Source organism: Euleptes europaea, chromosome 15 (assembly GCF_029931775.1).
Source record: "Euleptes europaea isolate rEulEur1 chromosome 15, rEulEur1.hap1, whole genome shotgun sequence".
NCBI lineage: Eukaryota > Metazoa > Chordata > Lepidosauria > Squamata > Sphaerodactylidae > Euleptes > Euleptes europaea.
The window spans coordinates 22343745-22362629 of record NC_079326.1 but is presented as its reverse complement, the minus strand read 5'-3'; the positions used below and the strand labels follow the sequence as shown (position 1 = coordinate 22362629).

The following is an 18885-nucleotide window of genomic DNA, read 5'->3' as shown; positions in this document are numbered from 1 at the left end:
CAGAAGGTATTGAGCATTCAAAAACTGAACTTAATCAATAAAGCAATCTACATCCGCTTGTGATTTCTTAGTCGCTCCTTTCCAAAATGCCAGACTGTTTTTTTCCTAATTATGTTATTACTTGATGCTACTTATTAGCTTGCTTTAGTCACTGTAATGTTATATGAGTTTGTATGAAATAATAAGACTTCTTGGTGCATAATTTGACTGAATCACAAGTTTTAATTTTTGGCAGATTTAGACAAAATGTTGTCGAAGGCTTTCACGGTTAGAGTTCATTGGTTCTTGTGGGTTATCCGGGCTGTGTAACCATGGTCTTGGTATTTTCTTTCCTAACACTGTCCTTCAGTGTTACTCCTCTGAAGATGCCTGCCACAGCTGCTGGTGAAACGTCAGGAAAGAATATACCAAGACCACGGTTACACAGTCCGGATAACCCACAAGAACCAATTAGACAAAATGTTTTGGGATAAAAAAATTAAAATGAAAGAAATGCACTCTCCATAGCTTGAGGGAAAAAATCAACTTCAAGCCTAGATACTTTAGGAAATTCAAACATCGTTCCAAAGAAGTAAGCCATTCATATCAACGTGCTTGATGAAACAAAGTCCTCTTTGAATGTAATCCCTCTGTTATTTATATTTAGCAGGCCACTTCATAATGTCTTTCATGTGAAAACTTGAGGCAATACAATGTTGGCCTTGGAGTTGCCATCAAATCTGACCCAAAGCAAAATTTGAGAGGGTGATTCTTGCTGGGGCAAAGCATCAGAGGATTTTATGTGTGAACATTAGTTGTTTTAACAAGACGTGAATTTCCTCAGAGTATGAGTAGCTAATATCTTGTTCTCCCCAGTATTAAAAGACGCTCTTCTTTCTAATGGGAATTACATTTGGATCTACAATCCTTGTGGTTCTGGTTTCTACAGGTTCCTCACCTACTATCACGTTTTCCCAAGATCCCTTTATGCCTGTCAGATGATCACTTGGAATCCTACTGCAACCATGGCAATTAGCCACATCAGCCAACTGTTGCTCCTAGAATCTGAATAGTGCGTGAGGGGGGCACAATTAGAATCATTACCAAACTGCTAACCATGAGTCCCGCCTCATTTTGGTACAAAATAATGCTTTCAAAGAAAAAAAAAACATACTCAATGCACCCTTATGGTGGAATATGACACTGTGGCACAGAAAAAAAAGACTTGATTACCAAAATGGAGGGTTATTCTTTCTCCTTTGATATGCCCTCTCTTTGTCTGTCTATTCCTTCCTCTATTATAAAGCTGCTAGCTACATTGCTTTAAATAGAGTTGAGCACCATGGGATCAGAGTTTTCACAAAGATAAAACATATCAATGCAGTTAGAGTCATTAGAGTGAATCATTCACGCAATTCCAACTTCACCAAGGATCCATTACTGGAGAAAATTTTATTCACAGTGGGGAAAAGATCCTAAGATGTTGTACAGACTGAGGCTGACAAAAAATCTTAGAGCATGTCTGCTATTTCCTCTCTAATATCAGTTCAGTGGGGAGTGCAAATGGCAGTTTGGAAAATGGCATTTGGAAGGCAGGGAGAAAAGACAAATAATCTAAATGAAGAGAGTGGACGCTTATTGGAGAGTATCGACGGAACTCTTTATTAACAGTTTTTGAGAGGCTTTTCAGACCTCTAATTTTTTTTCAGGACTAAATTACATGGAGTTTTCTTAAGCCTGCTTGTCCCGCTTTTCCATCCTTTTCCATTAGACATTGAAAGACGGCAAAGAAATGTCCTAGGAGAACAGCTTCAACACATTAATGTACCTAAGAAGTCCATGTGACAGTTTTAGAAGTTGAATGCTGTTGGGCTTGATAATTAAGTTCCTCGTAAAAGTGGGAAACGCAGCAGGAGGGCAGTTCATTCATTTTAGATCTCATTGTGCCACTACTGTACAAGGCAGACGTAGCAACACATTTACAGTTTTCAACCCATTAAGAACTCTGATGCCGACACAACCACCCTTCTCAAGTTAATTTGAATGGGCCATTTGTGTTAAAGTCTGTAATGGTTTAATTATGTGACAACACTTCGAGCACAAGCTAGAATCAATGGTATCCCTTTGATTGGAATTTGGAATTTCTTCTTAGGGCTGGAATTTACAAATCAACAACGCCACCCTGAGCCAAAATCCTTCTGGAAGAGCGTATCTAGCAGTTTCGTTGTTTTATTATGAAGACACCTGTTTGTTTTGGGTTGGATTCTTGTTTGGTGTGAACCAACTGGTGTAAACCATCTGATCAGAGTTGGAATGATTTAATCAAGCCAGAGATTTAGTCCTGTGCATTTAGAACTTTACAGGCTTTATACAACCTCTCTGTCATCTAATGCAGTGGTTCTCAACCTTTTTCCGACCATGGCCCCCTTCCGACCTTGTTTCCTTCCTGTCCTACTGGTAGAAAGGTAGCTATTTAAATGTTTTGTTTGTAAATCGCCAAGGAACAAAGAAGCATAAACAACCACACAAAATGCTCACATGCAGTTCTTATTGGGAAACTGAAATTTACAAAAAAAAATACCCCACAAAAAAGGAATACAACACGCTAATAAACAACAACATTCACATACAAGGGAGAACAAAGCCTCTACCACCATTGCACAAGATTACAGCGATACAAAAATCCACAGTTGCAAACGATGCATAGAAATGAAGAAAGTCATGTGTTAGGTTTTCAGTCCATTGAAAGTACAAATTGTATTTCTTTTCTGTTTTCTTTTCTCGGTCACTTGTCTGTTTTCTTCACTTCTCACTTCCCTCTGTGGCCCCCTTGTCTCATGCTGCGGTCACCCATTTACGCAATTTTCACCTGTGGCCCCCTTGGAATATCCTGGGCCCCCTTGGGTGGCCATATGGCCCCAGGTTGAGAACCCCTGATCTAATGTACTGCTTTTTGTGTTTGCTTTTCTGTGTTAGCTAGTGCTGATCGTCCCAATGCTGATAACAAGCCTCAATCATTTTTAGTACACTATAAGCTCTTATATTCAAAAGGACTGTTCAAAACATGCTCATTTTAAGGTGTTCACAGTTAAGTGGGGATATTATTATAAGCAGCAATACATAGCATAATGTGATACAGCAGTGACCACAAATGAATATGAATAGCTATCTGTTTAGACAATAAAAGTGGTCAGAAAAGATAGCTGCTGTGTATCGTTATAAATTGCTGGCAAGATTGATATTTTTGAGTTTTCATTCAAATTCTTTTTAGACACAATGATGTGCCTTCCTCCAATAGCTTTCAGGGTTGTTTTAAAAATCACCAGGCTCTACATAAAGCAAATTATGTGCAGTATGGGTAAAAATTATGCTTTAATCCCCAATATGAATCAAGTTTATGAATGTTTAAACCATGAACATAATAAGATTTACCCCTGCTAAAAATGTTTGTCTGTTTCTTGGAATGATTCACAAGACTGCTGTGCTTCCTAGATCACCATATAATCTCACTATCTTATTGACTTAATTAATGGCTAGGGACATGCAATCTTAGGCCCTTCACCCCAGTCCTTCTATAGTAGGTGCAATGGTCTAAGCCTAATCTTAGGATGAATGGGACTTTATAAACTTGAAGCTCCTGGCCTTGAGCACGGTGGAGCTGTTGTACAAGGCACCAGTTGCCCTAGCCATGGCAGATTTTATCTAGTTGCTGAGTTGTTTGGCATCTTGTTATCTGAGATATACCAGGGTGTTATCAAAGTTTAATTTATCTGTAATGCATGATTCTGTGTGGTAGCATGACTTCAGCATAGTATGGTTTGTGTGTATTCTCAGTTTTCTTCAACATGGAGCAAATGAGAAGAGTTGGATTGCCAGCCTCCAGGTGCAGCCTGGATATCTCCTGGAATTACAACTGATATCCAGACTACAGAGATCAGTTACACTGGATAAAATGGATGCTTTGGAGTGTGAACTTTATAACATTATACCCTACTGAGGTCTTGCCCCTCCCCAAACTCTGTCCTCCCCAAGCTCCGCTCCCAAATCTCCAGGAATTTCCCAAACCGGAATTGGCTACCCTACAGATGAAGCTTCTGCTTCTCATTCAATGCCATTTGAATCCTACATGTGGCCCATACCATTAGAATCAAAGCAATCAATGCTCACCCAGCCTGAAAACTGAGATCAGAATCAATTATGCAAAATAAGCACATTTGTGGACGTCGGATAATTTGTTCTGTTTCCCAGAATGCTGAAATGGTTTGACAAGGACCACAGGAATAGAAGGAAATAGATTACAGTGCTTAGGAACTCATATGTAATATTATCCCATGGATGTGATCTGTACTTGGCTTTTATTAGAACCTTATGAATATATACCAGTTTCTCTGACCTTTGGAGGGGGCTCTGTTTTACTCAGGCATTTAAGATAGGGTTGCCAACCTCCAGGTACTAGCTGGAGATCTCCTGCTATTACAACTGATCTCCAGCCGATAGAGATCAGTTCACCTGGAGAAAATGGCCACTTTGGCAATTGGACTCTATGGCACTGAAGTCCCTCCCCTCCCCAAATCCCACCCTCCTCAGGTTCTGCTCCCAAAACCTCCCGCCGGTGGAGAAGAGGGACCAGGCAACCCTAATTTAAGATCATGCTGCACATGTAGTCTGCTTGTTTTGATCTGACCCAACTTCTTAATTTTTGTAGGCTGATCTTTACAACCACAACTTCATATTTTTTTGTAGGCTGCTATGTTATAATTAAAACCACTTGTTTTTCAGGGAGTTAAAAATCATAACGCAACATTTTAGTTAATGACTTATTGCTCTGACTGTGTAAATAACATGGGAATTAGATTTTTAGCCCCTTTGAAATCTCCTCTCATGGCCTATTTATGGATTCAAATTGTATTGCGCAAATACTCCATTCTTCAGGAGTACAGCATTTTCATTTCAGCCTACACTTATAAAACATTGTTCCAATGGTAGTTGTATGGATTGCTCTTTCTAGCTTAAATACTGTGCTATTTTACCTTAATTACTGTCATTAATCAACTTCATCAGATTACACTGCAGTGAGAGACCATAGGTGTTTGGTTTCTGAGAACCACTGCAGAGAAGTCTTTGTTATGCTTGCCAAGTATAAGGGTATTTTGAGCCTACTGATGGGCTAGGTTCAGGATAACTTCCTAGGGAACTGTAAAGATCCAAGGTCAGTGGGAGGAACTGCATTCCTACTCGGTAGTACTTTCATCCTTGAGATCCCCTCTCAGCTGCTCTGCCAAACCCCTACTGCCCTTGATGCACGAATAAAGATGTATGTGCCAGATCATTCACACAGTGCTCAAAGAAGCTGGTTGCAAATGTGATTCTAATTTAAAGAGACAGAAGTATCATATGATTGTTCACAATGGTTAGGTTTGCATATTAGAGGTCTATGCTCATCTTTAATACTTATTAATAACCCTTGGGTATGTCAGTATTTTCTGTCTGGGTTAATGTGGATAGTAGGGAGTTAGGAACTGTAAATTACTTGTGTACTACGTAGTTATTTTAAAACATGTATATTCCATTTTATCTCTTCAGGCACAAGGTGGCGAATAATGCAACACCTGGTTACAAGGACATAAAACATAACATTCTAATTAACAAGATTAAACAATGCTCAGTTTAGGACTTTTTAAAAAAAATAGATTAAAGCTTTAAAAGCACACATAATTACAAACCACTCCAAATTAAAAACATGTAATTAAAAGAAACACATCAAAATCTGGCAGAACAGTTTAACTTCTTCCAAATGTCCTCAGGAATAAAACTGTCCTGCATGCCTACCGAAATGTTCCAAGAAAACCCACTTTCTGCAGCCATTCTGGTAGGCCATTCCAAAGGACTGGACTTACTATGGGAAAAGCCCATCATCTAGCAGTTGCCATGTAGACAGTCCTAGGGGAAGTGTGTGCGTCTGTAAAGATGTTTAGAGACACAGCATATCTTTCTGTGGGATCCTTATCAGACCTCTCAATTTATGCTGCATAAGACTGCAGTCATAGAATTCCACAGGGGCTTTATTCACTACACCTTACCTCAACTACTATCTTCTTAACTCATGCCTTGCCCATGGCCACCTTGCCTATCAACATTTGAGACAGCAGTCTGGGTGTCAGCAGTGGCAAACCCAGCTGTGTTAATATAGCCTATGCCTGTGTATTTCCCATGGGGCTAAATCAGGACTAATCAGGAGAGCCAGCTTGGTGTTACGGTTAAGAGCAGTGGACTCTAATTTGGAGAACCGGGTTTGATTCCCCACTCCTCCACATGAGCGGCAGACTCTAATCTGGTGAACCAGGTTGGTTTCCCCACTCCTACGCATGAAACCTGCTGGGTGGCCTTGGGCTAGTCACAGTTCTCTCCGAATTGTCTCAGCCCCACCTGCTGCACAAGGTGCCTGTTGTGGGGAGAGGAAGTGAAGGAAATTGTAAGCCAGTTTGAAACTCCTTAAAGGTAGAGAAAATTGGGGAATAAAAACCAACTCTTCTTCTTCTTGCATTTACAAGACATATTGGTTCAAACAGAATTTCTCTAGCTCAAGCCCCTCCACCATATTGAAGAATGTCACATAGGTTCATGTAGTATAAGCAGTATATACATGGATATAACATACAATTTATTGTCTCTCTGGTACTTGCTAGAAAACCTTTGTGGTGAGCCAACTTTAATCTCTTTCTTCCAGTCCACTGAACTGCTGTTTTCACTTCTCTTGCGGAAAGGAATTCAGTTCCAACAGACTGGACAGCTCAGGAACAAGATGATAATCTGTAGTTTGAAAGACATAGCTCTGAAATGATGATGATGATGATGATGATGATATGATAACCATCTTCAAGTACTTGAAGGGTTGTCATATAGAGGAGGGTGCCAAATTGCTTTCTGTTGTCCCCAAAGGTCGGACCAGAACCAATGGGTTGAAATTAAATTAAAAGAGTTTCCGTCTAGACGTTAGGAAGAATATTCTAACAGTTAGAGCGGTTCCTCAGTGGAACAGGCTTCCTCAGGAGGGGGTAAGCTCTCCTTCCCTGGAGGTTTTTAAGCAGAGGCTAGATGGCCATCTGTCAGCAATGCTGATTCTATGAGCTTAGGCAGATCATGAGAGGGAGGGCACCTTGGCCATCTTCTGGGCATGGAGTAGGGGTCACTGCGTGTGTGTGTGGGGTCGTTATGAATTTCCTGTATTGTGCATGGGATTGGACTAGATGACCCTGGTGGTTCCTTCCAACTCTGATTCTATGAAGATGATGATTATGATGATACCAGCTATGCTAAATTTAACTCCCCCATTTACTTATTAACTTTACATTAGCTTATGCATTACCTTATACAAAATGATAAGACTGCAGAAAATCTTATCTAACTCATCAGGGAAACAAATCAAATAAACACAAAGGATTTTCCTGTCAACTCTCAGTGCAAGAATTCAGAACCTGCTTGGCTAAACCATCCAGTTCCATTAAGACTATGTCTTAAAGTGTCATAATTTACGCAGTATGGAGTTGCTACAATTATACATTGCCAGCTATGTATGAAACTCAGATTTATGATCTGTTTGTGTAGTGAATAGGCCAGCTAACAATATCAGCCGTCTCGATGTCCAAGCCAAGGTCTCATAGCTACCACTTCACAGTGTTCTTCAGATTAGCACATGCTTTGAACATCTGGGGGGGGGGAAGGGGGTTTCAGAATTTCAAAGACTGAGTATATCCCCTCCCTGCTTCTCAGCAACAGAGCCTGAAAAGCACTAGGGCAAGGAGACCCTGAATGGAGGTAGAGAGAAGCCTGCCCATTTCCTAAAGGCTTTCTGACTCAATTTCTAGAATAAATTTATTTTGCAAAATTACCTGGCCTTGAGAGAGCAATATGCCAGGAAAGAATATTAACTACATATACCCAGGCCACTCAATGTCAAAATAATCACATTTGTATGTTAATGTCCTCTTAATCTATTGCTTATTTGTTTTTGTAAACAGAATAAAAATTCCCCTTGGAATTGTAGTTTCATGATTAATATATATTTCTGGGAGCCTATTCATCTTCACGTCAAACCATCCTCTATTCACCAACACATGGGTTTTCGCAAGTACTTGCATCATCCCTCCACTGATTTGAAGTCAGATAATATTTTAAAGATTCCAGAATGTTTGTTTTCTTTCTAGCGATGCCTGAATATTTTATCAGGAATAAATTTAAAGCTAATTAGACTCAGTCAAATAGTAGCTAATGATACAGAGGACTGTAATTTTAGATAACTCAGCTGACAAACATTATTTTAGTATCAATCAAAAACATGGTCAGATTCTGTCTTTCCTTTTTATCTTAGTTCTATATAACCTCAAAATTACAAACCAAGAAATCTTTCCTGTGTGACAGAAAACTGTTCTGACTCCCTACTGAACTGTGCAAATGAACCAAGCTGTTGAACCAAATTCATCTTCTTTCAGTCACATTTGGCTGGTTCAGATTCTAATTTGAAACCAATTCACGCAATCAAATCTGTTAAAACCAAACAAAGAGAAATTGTCTAGAGTATTTATTGAAAAACCTGAACCCCACATTCATCCACTGGTTCTAGGGGCTAACAGAGTGATTAAAAACACAGTAAAACTTACAAACGTATCACCCCCTTCCCTGAAAAAACCAACCAAACAAACAAAAAACCCTGAACACAGCACTACCTAATTTAAGCCCCAAACTAACAAATCAGCAAATAAATGTATCCCGTAACAAAGTCTAGGGTTCCCAACTCCAAGCTGGGAAGTACCTGGAGATTTTGGTGAAGTCTGAGGAGGGCAGGGTTTGGGAAGGGGAGGGACTTCAATGCCATTGAGTCCAATTGCCAAAGCAGTCATTTCCTACAACTTGGAGGTTGGCAACCCTAACAAAGTCTTTTGGGATAAGTACAGCCTTGGCTGAACCTAAGCAGAGAAGGGGCTTTCTATACTTTCTCTGAGAGGCTCTGGGCCTGTGGCAGTTGCTAGACCTCAAAGCTTCTGGCAGGGCCCACTGCTGTCAAACCCTGGCCCATGTGCCTCATTGCTGCCTGCCCCTGCACCCTTCCCACTTGTCTGTGTTCCATCACCCATGTTTCCAAATGCGTTTGCTACCCAGCGCCAGCAGGGAAGGGCATGCAGGTGGCGCATTGAGGCAGCAACGCTTCTGGCAGCCATGGCAGTGGGCACTCCTCCATCTGTACATCTGCACTGCTCAGCACTGATGGGAAAAAGACATGCTGGTAGTGTGGTAGGGCGTCTGGTGATCAGCAGAGGATCTCCTAGTAATCAGCTTTTGTGCTGAGGGAGAGAGAGGGATCGCTTACTTGCTGTTTGCCAGAATGTGTTATGTGGAAATTATTTTTCTCCTCCTTAGTCCCCTTCTTGTTATTTTACCTAAGAATAAAATATGATACCAGAGGCGTCTTAAAGTTAACAAAGTCAACTTATCCTCTAGAAATCTCACTAATGCCGAACTTGAAGTGCTTAATTTAGGTCTTGGTTTTGCCCCTACTCCATCTTATCCCTCATTCCAAACCAAAATAGATATGTTTAAATTAACAAGAAACATAAAATTGCGTGATTATTTTAAAGATGAATCCAACAGTACCCCCGTAGATAGGTTTCCTCTGAGGAGGAAATCCACCTTTATACCTAATAACTCGAACTACTTGATTAACACCTTTCAGTATTTGGTAGGTAGACATATAGAACAGCTTGAAAAACCAAAATGGAATGTTACACCTAACATCACTAAAGAACAACATACCATTTTAAATTCTCTGGCCAAAGATGACACGATAGTGGTCAAACAAGCAGACAAGGGCGGGGCTATAGCCATAATGGATTCTTCTGCATACCATGCAGAGAATCTTAGACAGTTAAATGACTCCATATTCTACAAAAAATTGCCAAGTAATCCCATCAATAGGATAACTAAAATTATTAGAACAGTAATAGCGGAAGGTCAGTCCCTAGGTTATATTAATGAGAGTACTGCAAAAAAAAAATTTGGGAGGTGCAGATCTGTTTAAAGGGCCCCCAGCACGCCTTCAGGGAAGCCCCGTGAAGGCGCGTGTGGGGGGGAACAGATCTGTGCCTAACAGCTGTTAGGCGCAGATCTGTTTGAAGCCCCCCCCCCGCGCCTTCAGGGAAGCCCCATGAAGGTGTGCGGGGGAAACAGATCTGTGCCTAACAGCTTTTAGGTGCAGATCTGTTTAAAGGCCCCCCCACGTGCCTTCTGGGAAGCCCCGTGAAGGCGCGCAGGGGGGGAAACAGCTGGGAGGCGCAGATCTGTTTAAAGAGCCTCCCGCGCACCTTCAGGGAAGCCCCGTGAAGGCGCATGGGGGTGGGAACAGATCTGCACCTAACAGCTGTTAGGTGCAGATCTGTTTAAAGGGCCCCCCTGCGCGCTTTCAGGGAAGCCCCGTGAAGGCGCGCGCGGGGGGGAACAGATCTGCGCCTAACAGCTGTTAGGTGCAGATCTGTTTAAAGAGTCCCCCGTGCGCCTTCACGGGGCTTCCCTGAAGGCGCAGGGGGGGCTCTTTCCCCCCCCCCAAATTTCCCCCCCGAACTCTGGATCTTGCTCCGAATTTCACGGATCCGAAGCGGGGGAGTTCGGACTTCGACACGGCCCGAATTTAAAATGGCCGAATTTTGCTGAAGCCGAACTTTACCGAATTTCTTTTCAACAGCCCTATATCTATCTATCTATCTATCTATCTATCTATCTATCTATCTATCTATCTATCTATCTATCTATCTATCTATCTATCTATCTATCTATCGAGATGGATAGATAGATAGATAGATAGATAGATAGATAGATAGATAGATAGATAGATAGATAGATAGGTAGGTAGGTAGGTAGGTAGGTAGGTAGGTAGATAGATAGATAGATAGATAGATAGATAGATAGATAGATAGATAGATAGATAGATAGATAGATGGATGGTAATGGTCCCCTGTGCAAGGACCGGGTCATTCCTGACCCATGGGGTGACATCACATCCCGACGTTTCCTAGGCAGACTTTGTTTACGGGGTGGTTTGCCAGTGCCTTCCCCAGTCATCTTCCCTTTACCCCCAGCAAGCTGGGTACTCGTTTTACCGACCTTGGAAGGATGGAAGGCTGAGTCAAAACTATCTTTCTTGTCTCTGTTGTGACTTGTTGTGGGCTTGCCACAGGTTGTGCTAATGGTAGGCCAGCCAGACTCATGTTTTACTCATACTAGAAAAATAAGACTTAAATAAGGCTTGAAAACAATCTACCCTCTGTCTCTAGTTTTGCTAAATATAAATTTCATCATCCCTAATCTGTGAGGAAAGTAAATCTGCCATAGAAATGATAAATTGCCTAGTCTTCATTTTATAAAATAATCCTTCTTAAGCAGTTGATTTTCTTTTAATTATGTTAATCCTTATTAAGTGACTATAATTCTGCTGGTAATGCACAGAAAAGCTGCATAGTAGACAAATGCATAAAAAAGCTTGCAGCTAGTATTAAAGTGGAAATATTATGCAAATACGTGACAGTGCCGTGCTTTCTTTGCCTTAGTAATCTTTATTTATTTGAACAGAGCCAAACTGCCTATTAATTAGTCCCTATCTATTCTTTTTTAGGTCCTGAGGAAGTAGAATTCAAGTGTCCTCTGAATCATATTAAATGTATTGGCACAAACAAATGTATTCACTTGTCCCAACTCTGCAATGGCATGTATGACTGTCCTGACGGATATGATGAAGGCGTACATTGTCGGGGTAAGTGAATTTGGTGGGGGATGCCTATAAATTTTCCATGTAAGTCTTTCAACAGAGTGTTTCTTATGTTTTGAATTTGCAAGAAGCTGGAAGCCTTATTTCACAATAATGGTTTTAAAAACTATATTTACTGTCATATACTTAATACACCTTGCAGTTGTGTTTTGGTAGAACAGACAGACAAGGGAACAACTTCAGGTTTTCAGAAACCTTCGTTCTACTTTAGCTAGCTGGAGTTTTTTTGTCTGTTGTGAAATACTTTACTGTTTTGCAGAGAACTACCTTAAAACATGGTGGAACTTAATAAAACAGTTGCTTCTTCATGTTCTTTTTGTTCTTCATGCTCCCTCTGATAAACTGTCTAACCTCTCTCATTTCTGTCATGCTCTTTTGTTTCCAGAACCTCTAGGATTTGTCCTTTCTTATCTATTCTTATGGTCTGCTAGGAAGAGTTTTGACCATGCTGGCCATAACCAGTTCTTTTTCATAGTAAACTTTTTGCTGGCCTTTCCTTCTACAATTTCCCCCTCTTCAGTCGATTAATAATACTTTGGCTAGGTTTCCTGTTATTCTCCAGGTCAACAACCAGTCTGTTGTAGTTTATCTCCTATTTTTCACCTTCTCATTTCCTCTGTTCCACAGTGTTCATCTGCTTTCACACCCTATTTCCCCATCCCCATTTTTGTACTAATCAGTCATGCTGTTCTTTATGCATTCTTTTCCACATCTTTTCCACCAGTTACTTCTCTCAATATCCACATCATTTGAATCATCCTAGACTCTCCACTGTGCTTTCCTCAAACCCAGCCTCTTTGCCAATTCTGACATCTAGTCTATAAGCAGGAATTGCACTACTTCTGTGTTTTAACAAATAGTTAAATAGCAGTAACAGCAAAGCCATGGCAAGTTAATGTCTTTCTTGATTGGGTTCTGTTGTTAGGAATTTATCTGAGATGATTTCAAAGAATAATTTGGGCTGGAAGCTCTATACTTTGAAACAGTAAGCATTTCAGTGTGAAGCCTGTGCGTCCTCTGTTCTGATTTGTGGTATGGCCACCAAGCTGTACTCTGTAATAGCGAAAGCAGGAAGAAGGCATTCAGTTACCTGATAATTTTGTACAACTGGAAATCTGTCTCTTTAGTTAATGTTCTGAGAGTGGCATAGGAACTGATATTCAAACAATTGTGTGGGGGAAAATCACGTTTACTTCTTATTCATAAATTTTAAAGATGCTGTCTCTTTTAGTCCTAAATGTAAGATACACGTGAATAGTGTGAGTTGATTTCTCATAACTTTGGTTAAAATTGCTAAATGAATGACTAAGCCTAATTATTTGCATCTTGAATTTGTTATAAATCATCTTACTGAATTATGTTATGTTTGAATTGTGAAAGATCAAAAAGCTTTAGACATATTTTATATATTTTTTCAAGTTTCAAGATTCCATATTTTTGGCAAACACAGTGTCACTGGTGAATAAAAGTTGGATAAAGCAACAGTAAATCACAGAAACAAAATCATTACAAATTATTATTCAGTATCTGGCAACTGTGCAAATTTAAGAGCAATCCAGAGCTTTATGAGTAAACCAATTTTTTGGGAAGGAACAAACCTCAAATAATTTACTGTGAAATATCAAAAGTGCAGTCCCCCCCCCTCTCTCTCTCACACACAATTACAGTAACTTCACATTCCTCCTGGATAGTTGGCAGGATCATGTAGAAGTCATGGGCAATCCTCTAATGCCAATAATTTGCCACTACAAACTTGTAACGTTGCCTGTTCTGAAAGCCACTGGGATCTGGTGCAAAGTACCAGTAGCAGCACTTCCTTTGTTCATTCACTTTAAGAAAGTTATTTTCATAGTGCAGATGTATACAATAGGGGTTCTCCCTCCACCCCATTAGTGCAGCTGTCCTGGTGGCTAGCTGTGTAGAGAGCCAGGTTGGCCTTTGTACTAGTAAAGGAGCCTAATATCATTCCCCACTGGCTCTGCATACTGTCTTAGGGGATCAGATGGCCAATCTTTTTGGGGGGAAAATTGATTTTGTATAATTTCAAAATGTTTGTGGAAAAATCAGCCCAACATTGTATGTTTGTATCAGTTCTAGATTATTTTAAAAGATTGCTTTCTTAACAGCTCAGCGTAAGAGCTAGGGTTGCCTACCTTCAGGAGATCTCCTGCTATTACAACTGACTTCCAGCCAATAGAGATCAGTCCATCTTGAGAAAATGGCCACTTTGGCAATTGGACTCTATGGCATTGAAGTCCCTCCCCTCCCCAAACCCCGTCCTCCTCAGGCTCCACCCCAAAAACCTCCCGCCAGTGGTGAAGAAGGACCTGGCAACCCCAGTGAGCTGCCTTATTTGAATGCTTCAAGTGATTCCTTTATCCCCAGAACAACCTGTGAAGTATGTTGGTATCACTTCCATATTACAGATAGGGATTAAGGCTGAGAGCCAGCGTGGTGTACTGGTTAAAGAGTCAGACTAGGATCTGGGAAACTCAGGTTCGAACCCCCCCTCTGCCATGGCATCTTGTTGGGTGACCTTGGGCCTCTCACATATGTTCTGCCTAATCTGCCTCATATGGTTGTTATGAGGATAAAATGGAGAGAGGGGAATGATGTGAGCCGCTTTGGGTCCCTATTGGGGAGAAAGGCGGGATATGAAAGTAAGTAAATAAATAAGGAAAAATAACATAAACTGAGAGATTGGAACATACATGCATGGCATACAAACCAAAGTCAAGGTTACACTAAGAAACTCTGTTAGGAAAGTTCATATGTCTGTTTAACTGAAAGCGACACTGATCTGTAAAGCGCAATTGCTATGCTTAGGAGTGAATTTATTAAAGGGTAAAGCTCATTCAAGAAACAGATAATGGCTTTTGTTTCTCACTTTAAAAGCTTAAAGCCAGGGAGGTAAATGTCTTTATAGGATTGAGAGAATAGATGGATTAAAAGTCTAAAACCTTTTCCTTAATAAATAAAGTATAATAAGGTATACATTAAGTTTTCCTTGTATAACTGAATAATATTCCTTGTATAATATTCTGCAAAAGCACCTTATACAATAAAATAACATATAGAACGAAACCTTGCTTATCTCAGGCTCCCATTTATATTTAATATCCTGTACATGTGTCTGTTTCCAGGCTCTTCTTTACAGGGCACGTTCGCTGCACAAAGATCTTTGTTAAGACACGCAAGCTTTGACTGTGGTGGCTAATAACAAGGTTGCAGTCCAGAAGGGGGAGAATTGAATAATTTCTCTTCTCAAGTCAAAGCCAAGGAGACCGCATCCCATAAACAACAACAACCGACAGCTTTCTAGAGCCATATTCCCAGCTTCACCAATGTTCACATCTATTAAGAGGTCATCTCCTTCCTTCTATCCCCACTGTAATCTTTCCTCAACCCAGAGCAGCATCTTAATAAGTATTCCATTGCGGTGCTGTTTGTGGTTTCACATGTATTTAAAAAGGCTGCCCTGAAACAGCATTTATTCTCTTCCCCAATGAATATTAGTACAGGGTACGTGCTATATTTGCGAGGATGACGGAAATTGCTGTGGCAAGTTTTTTCATCTCCTTCCTACACAAGCACTTTCTTGTGTTGAGTGGCTCCCCGCCTTTACCAGCAACAAATTCATTGCATGGTGCTTCTGGTTCATTCAGTGCTGTATATTTCGGCTAGATGTTGCGCGTATGTGAGAAAATTTGCCGTGGAGATCATGCAGTCTGGGCCTCATCCAAGTTTACTCATCTGTTGAGAGTTTTTTTTTTATTCTTAGTTACAGTTGTTGGCAGGGAATAAGCTGGCAAGAAATGGGTTTTAAGTATCAGGTTAAGTTTCCATTAAGTTTTCTTGGCTTTTTAAATGTGGGGAGAATCAAGCTGCCTGTCCTAGTCTGGTAGAATGGGACCATCCTGGTACTCAGTTCTCATATGATTACAGGAGAAAATGAGGCAGAGATTATTATGGAACAAAGTGTGGTTGAACTTACTTTCTTTTTTCTCCTTAAACCTGACAGAAAGTCAGACTATTAGGGCTGCTGACACTACATAAACTGAAAGTAAGCCTGTGAAGTCATGGTATTGCTGCTTTCTTTTACGTGTTCAGTATTATGCCTTACTAGTACGGTTGCCAGCTCTGGGTTGGGAAATACTTGGAGATTTTGGGGGCAGAGCCTGAGGAGGGCAGGGTGTGAAGAGGGGAGGGACTTTAATGCCATAGAGTCCAATTGCCAAAGCAGCCATTTTCTCCAGATGAACTGATCTCTATTGGCTGGAGATCAGTTGTAATAGCAGGAGATCTCCAGCTAGTACCTGGAAGTTTGCAACCCTATTTACTGGGCTGGTTGTCCTGATCCAAGTGTTTCCATCACCTATTTTTGCTCACAATTTGTAGATAGGCTCTAAGCAAGAGTTTCTATAGAAGTGAGGGGTAGTATTGCAAAAGAAGTACCACTTTCTTTAGGCAGATATTTCCCCATAAGTTTTGCGATGCATGGGATCCATTCAACCCAGTAAAATTTCTGTGTGCTCAATTGTTCTTGGGGAAGTGGAAGCTTTCACTGAGTGAAAGTGACCTTATCTCCACTAACTTTTCTGCATGCAGGAGATGTAGGACAAGGGATTTCTTCAAATACAATTTCAAAGGCACAGTAACAGAGATCAAGAGAACCATTTGTTGCACATACCATTGCTCTTATACACACCACTATTTCTTTAAGTATATTGAAGTACAGTGTGTTGTTGCAAATGAAACTGTGCTAAGTATATTTTCCGTTCTGCTCATGATGGCCCCTGGCAGCTGTTTCACAACATGTAGTAAAATTCTTCTTTTTGGTTGTATGGATTATATAAATTTCCAAGAGATGTGTAAGTTACCATTTGATAAACAAGGCTTGATAGTGAATGTGAATGGCCACTAAACAACAAGGTAGGAAAGCATTTGTAAATTGGAAGACACAAGAAATGCGACATACAAAGGCTTTTAGACTTTCAATCTGACTAATAAAGGAGCTAGTAAAAACTCTGGTGTGTCAGAAACATTTACCACCGCTTTGCAGATTTTGTAAACATTTCTCCATGTTTATATATGCATGTGATTTGATTTCTGTTAATAATCACACATTTTGCAACTGTGAGCTTTTCTGCATTATTTTTTTATCTCAAAGTTACTGTTTCCTTAGTTGTTGTTTTTAAAGTTCTGTACGTGTTTTACTCCTTCTAGTGGTCAATTTGATATAGCAGAAGATTAGATGTAGCTTATTTCCCTGCTGATGTAAGCAGCAGTTTTTACTTTTGATAAAAATGAGTGTGATATCACCAGGAACTTTGAACAAGGAAAAAGAGAATGTGGAAAATCCCTGAATCTATACCAAGCCTTGTGTGAGTTTCATTCTACCCATACCCTAAATATTACTCAAGTATGAAGAGATTGTAGCTTTCTTGGATAAAAGCAGGATGCTTACAGCCCTGGATATGGCCTCTATAGTCTCTGCTTTTCCTGTTTTGCACTGCTGCCTGTTCCCTGACTTTCCTAAGGTGTGGGAGCTGCTTATACACTCGAGCATTAGAGTAGTAATATTTCTTACCGTGGAGTTGTCGTTCAGCACATTTGCCAGAAAAGATGAACTGCTTCTTACCTATATGAAACCTCTGAATATTTATACACCTATTGTGTATATTATGTTGGGCAATTAGTATTAGGGAATACATTATGCATATATTAGAATTCTGCAGTCTAAATAAATGTATATTTTTAGCAAAGGAAGAATGAAAAGAAATCAGTGGGCTAGCAGTAATGACTGTTTTGAGTTCACAAGGCTTGGAAGGATGAACATAAGCACAAACAAGTATTTTTATTAACAACATTTATAATCTGCCTTTCTCCTGAAGACTCTACGACATTTACTAGGCTTTGTAAATGAACTTTGGGCTGTTTTATAATCCCTAGAGATGGGCTGTTGTCCAACCTGAAATGTGTGGAATAAATGAGAGTGAAGGGGACAAAAGGAATCTGTGAATTATTGATATCTAATGTGCACTGTGCTTTTCAGACTAGTTCCCATATACATAGCTGTAAAAGAGACGAGGACTAGAAACAAGATGAAGTGTGTTTTACAGAATAATACTGAAGGAAGAAGAAGAAGAGTTGGTTTTTATATGCCAACTTTCTCTACCACTTAAGGGAGACTCAAACCGGCTTACAATCACTTTCCCTTCCCCTCCCCACAACAGACACCCTGTGAGGTAAGTGAAGCTAAGAGAATGTGACTTGTTCAAGGTCACCCAGCTGGCTTCGTGTGTAGGAGTAGGGAAACAAATCCAGTTCACCAGATTAGCCTCCGCTGCTCATGTGGAGGAGTGGGGAATCAAACCCGGTTCTCCAGATCAGACTCTACCACTCCAAACCACCACTCTTAACCACTACACCACGCTGGCTCCCAGGAGACTTCCAGGAGGGGGCAAAAGGGGATTAGAGCTGGTGTGACCCCTGTCACTGCCATTAACGCTGGCACAGGGCCATTTACAGCGGTGCTTGGGAGTAGTGTGGCAGCACCACACATGGGTGTTGGTGCAGCCACTGTGGCAGTGTTTCCACTGTGCACCGACTTGCACCGGCTCCAAAGGATGCGTTTCTGAGGCCCATGCTGACTTTAGTCAGTTGCCTGAGGCCTTTTGTCCCAGGAATGCCCCCTTTTGCTGGCACGAACTTGCGCCTGCAAAACGTTTGGTGTAGCCTCTTGGAGGAAACTCAATGGAGGAGTCTTATGAGGTTTTCTTTAAATTACATTTTCAGCTTGCTGCGCCAAGGCAGCAAGCCGCTCAGGAGGCGGCTCAGCTGCGCTGTCCCTGGGCCCACCCCAATTTAGGATTGCTCTGTTAAAGTGCAGCTCAGGAGGTGGTGCAGCTGCACTATCCCCGGGCCCACCCTTTAGGATTTCTGTTAAAGTGCACTTCTTGGAGGACCTGTTCCTCCCTTGATTTGTGGCTACTGCAGTGCATCATTCTCTTTCTGCAGGCTATTACATGTACTTACTTGTACTTAAAATGTATGATTTTATCCTCCCAATGGTAAAGAACAGTTCTCCTCTG

At 40.8% G+C, this 18885-nt stretch overlaps 1 protein-coding gene across 1 annotated transcript in view; it reads left to right on the top strand.

The window, feature by feature from the left end:
* The first annotated feature begins 11212 nt into the window (after positions 1 to 11212).
* Positions 11213 to 18885, top strand: part of LRP1B (LDL receptor related protein 1B) — a 566614-nt gene continuing 558941 nt past the window's right edge. The window contains exons 1-2 of the mRNA XM_056861170.1: positions 11213 to 11234; positions 11639 to 11776. Coding sequence (XP_056717148.1) covers positions 11213 to 11234; positions 11639 to 11776 — 160 coding nt within the window. The remainder of the gene's footprint in view (positions 11235 to 11638; positions 11777 to 18885) is intronic.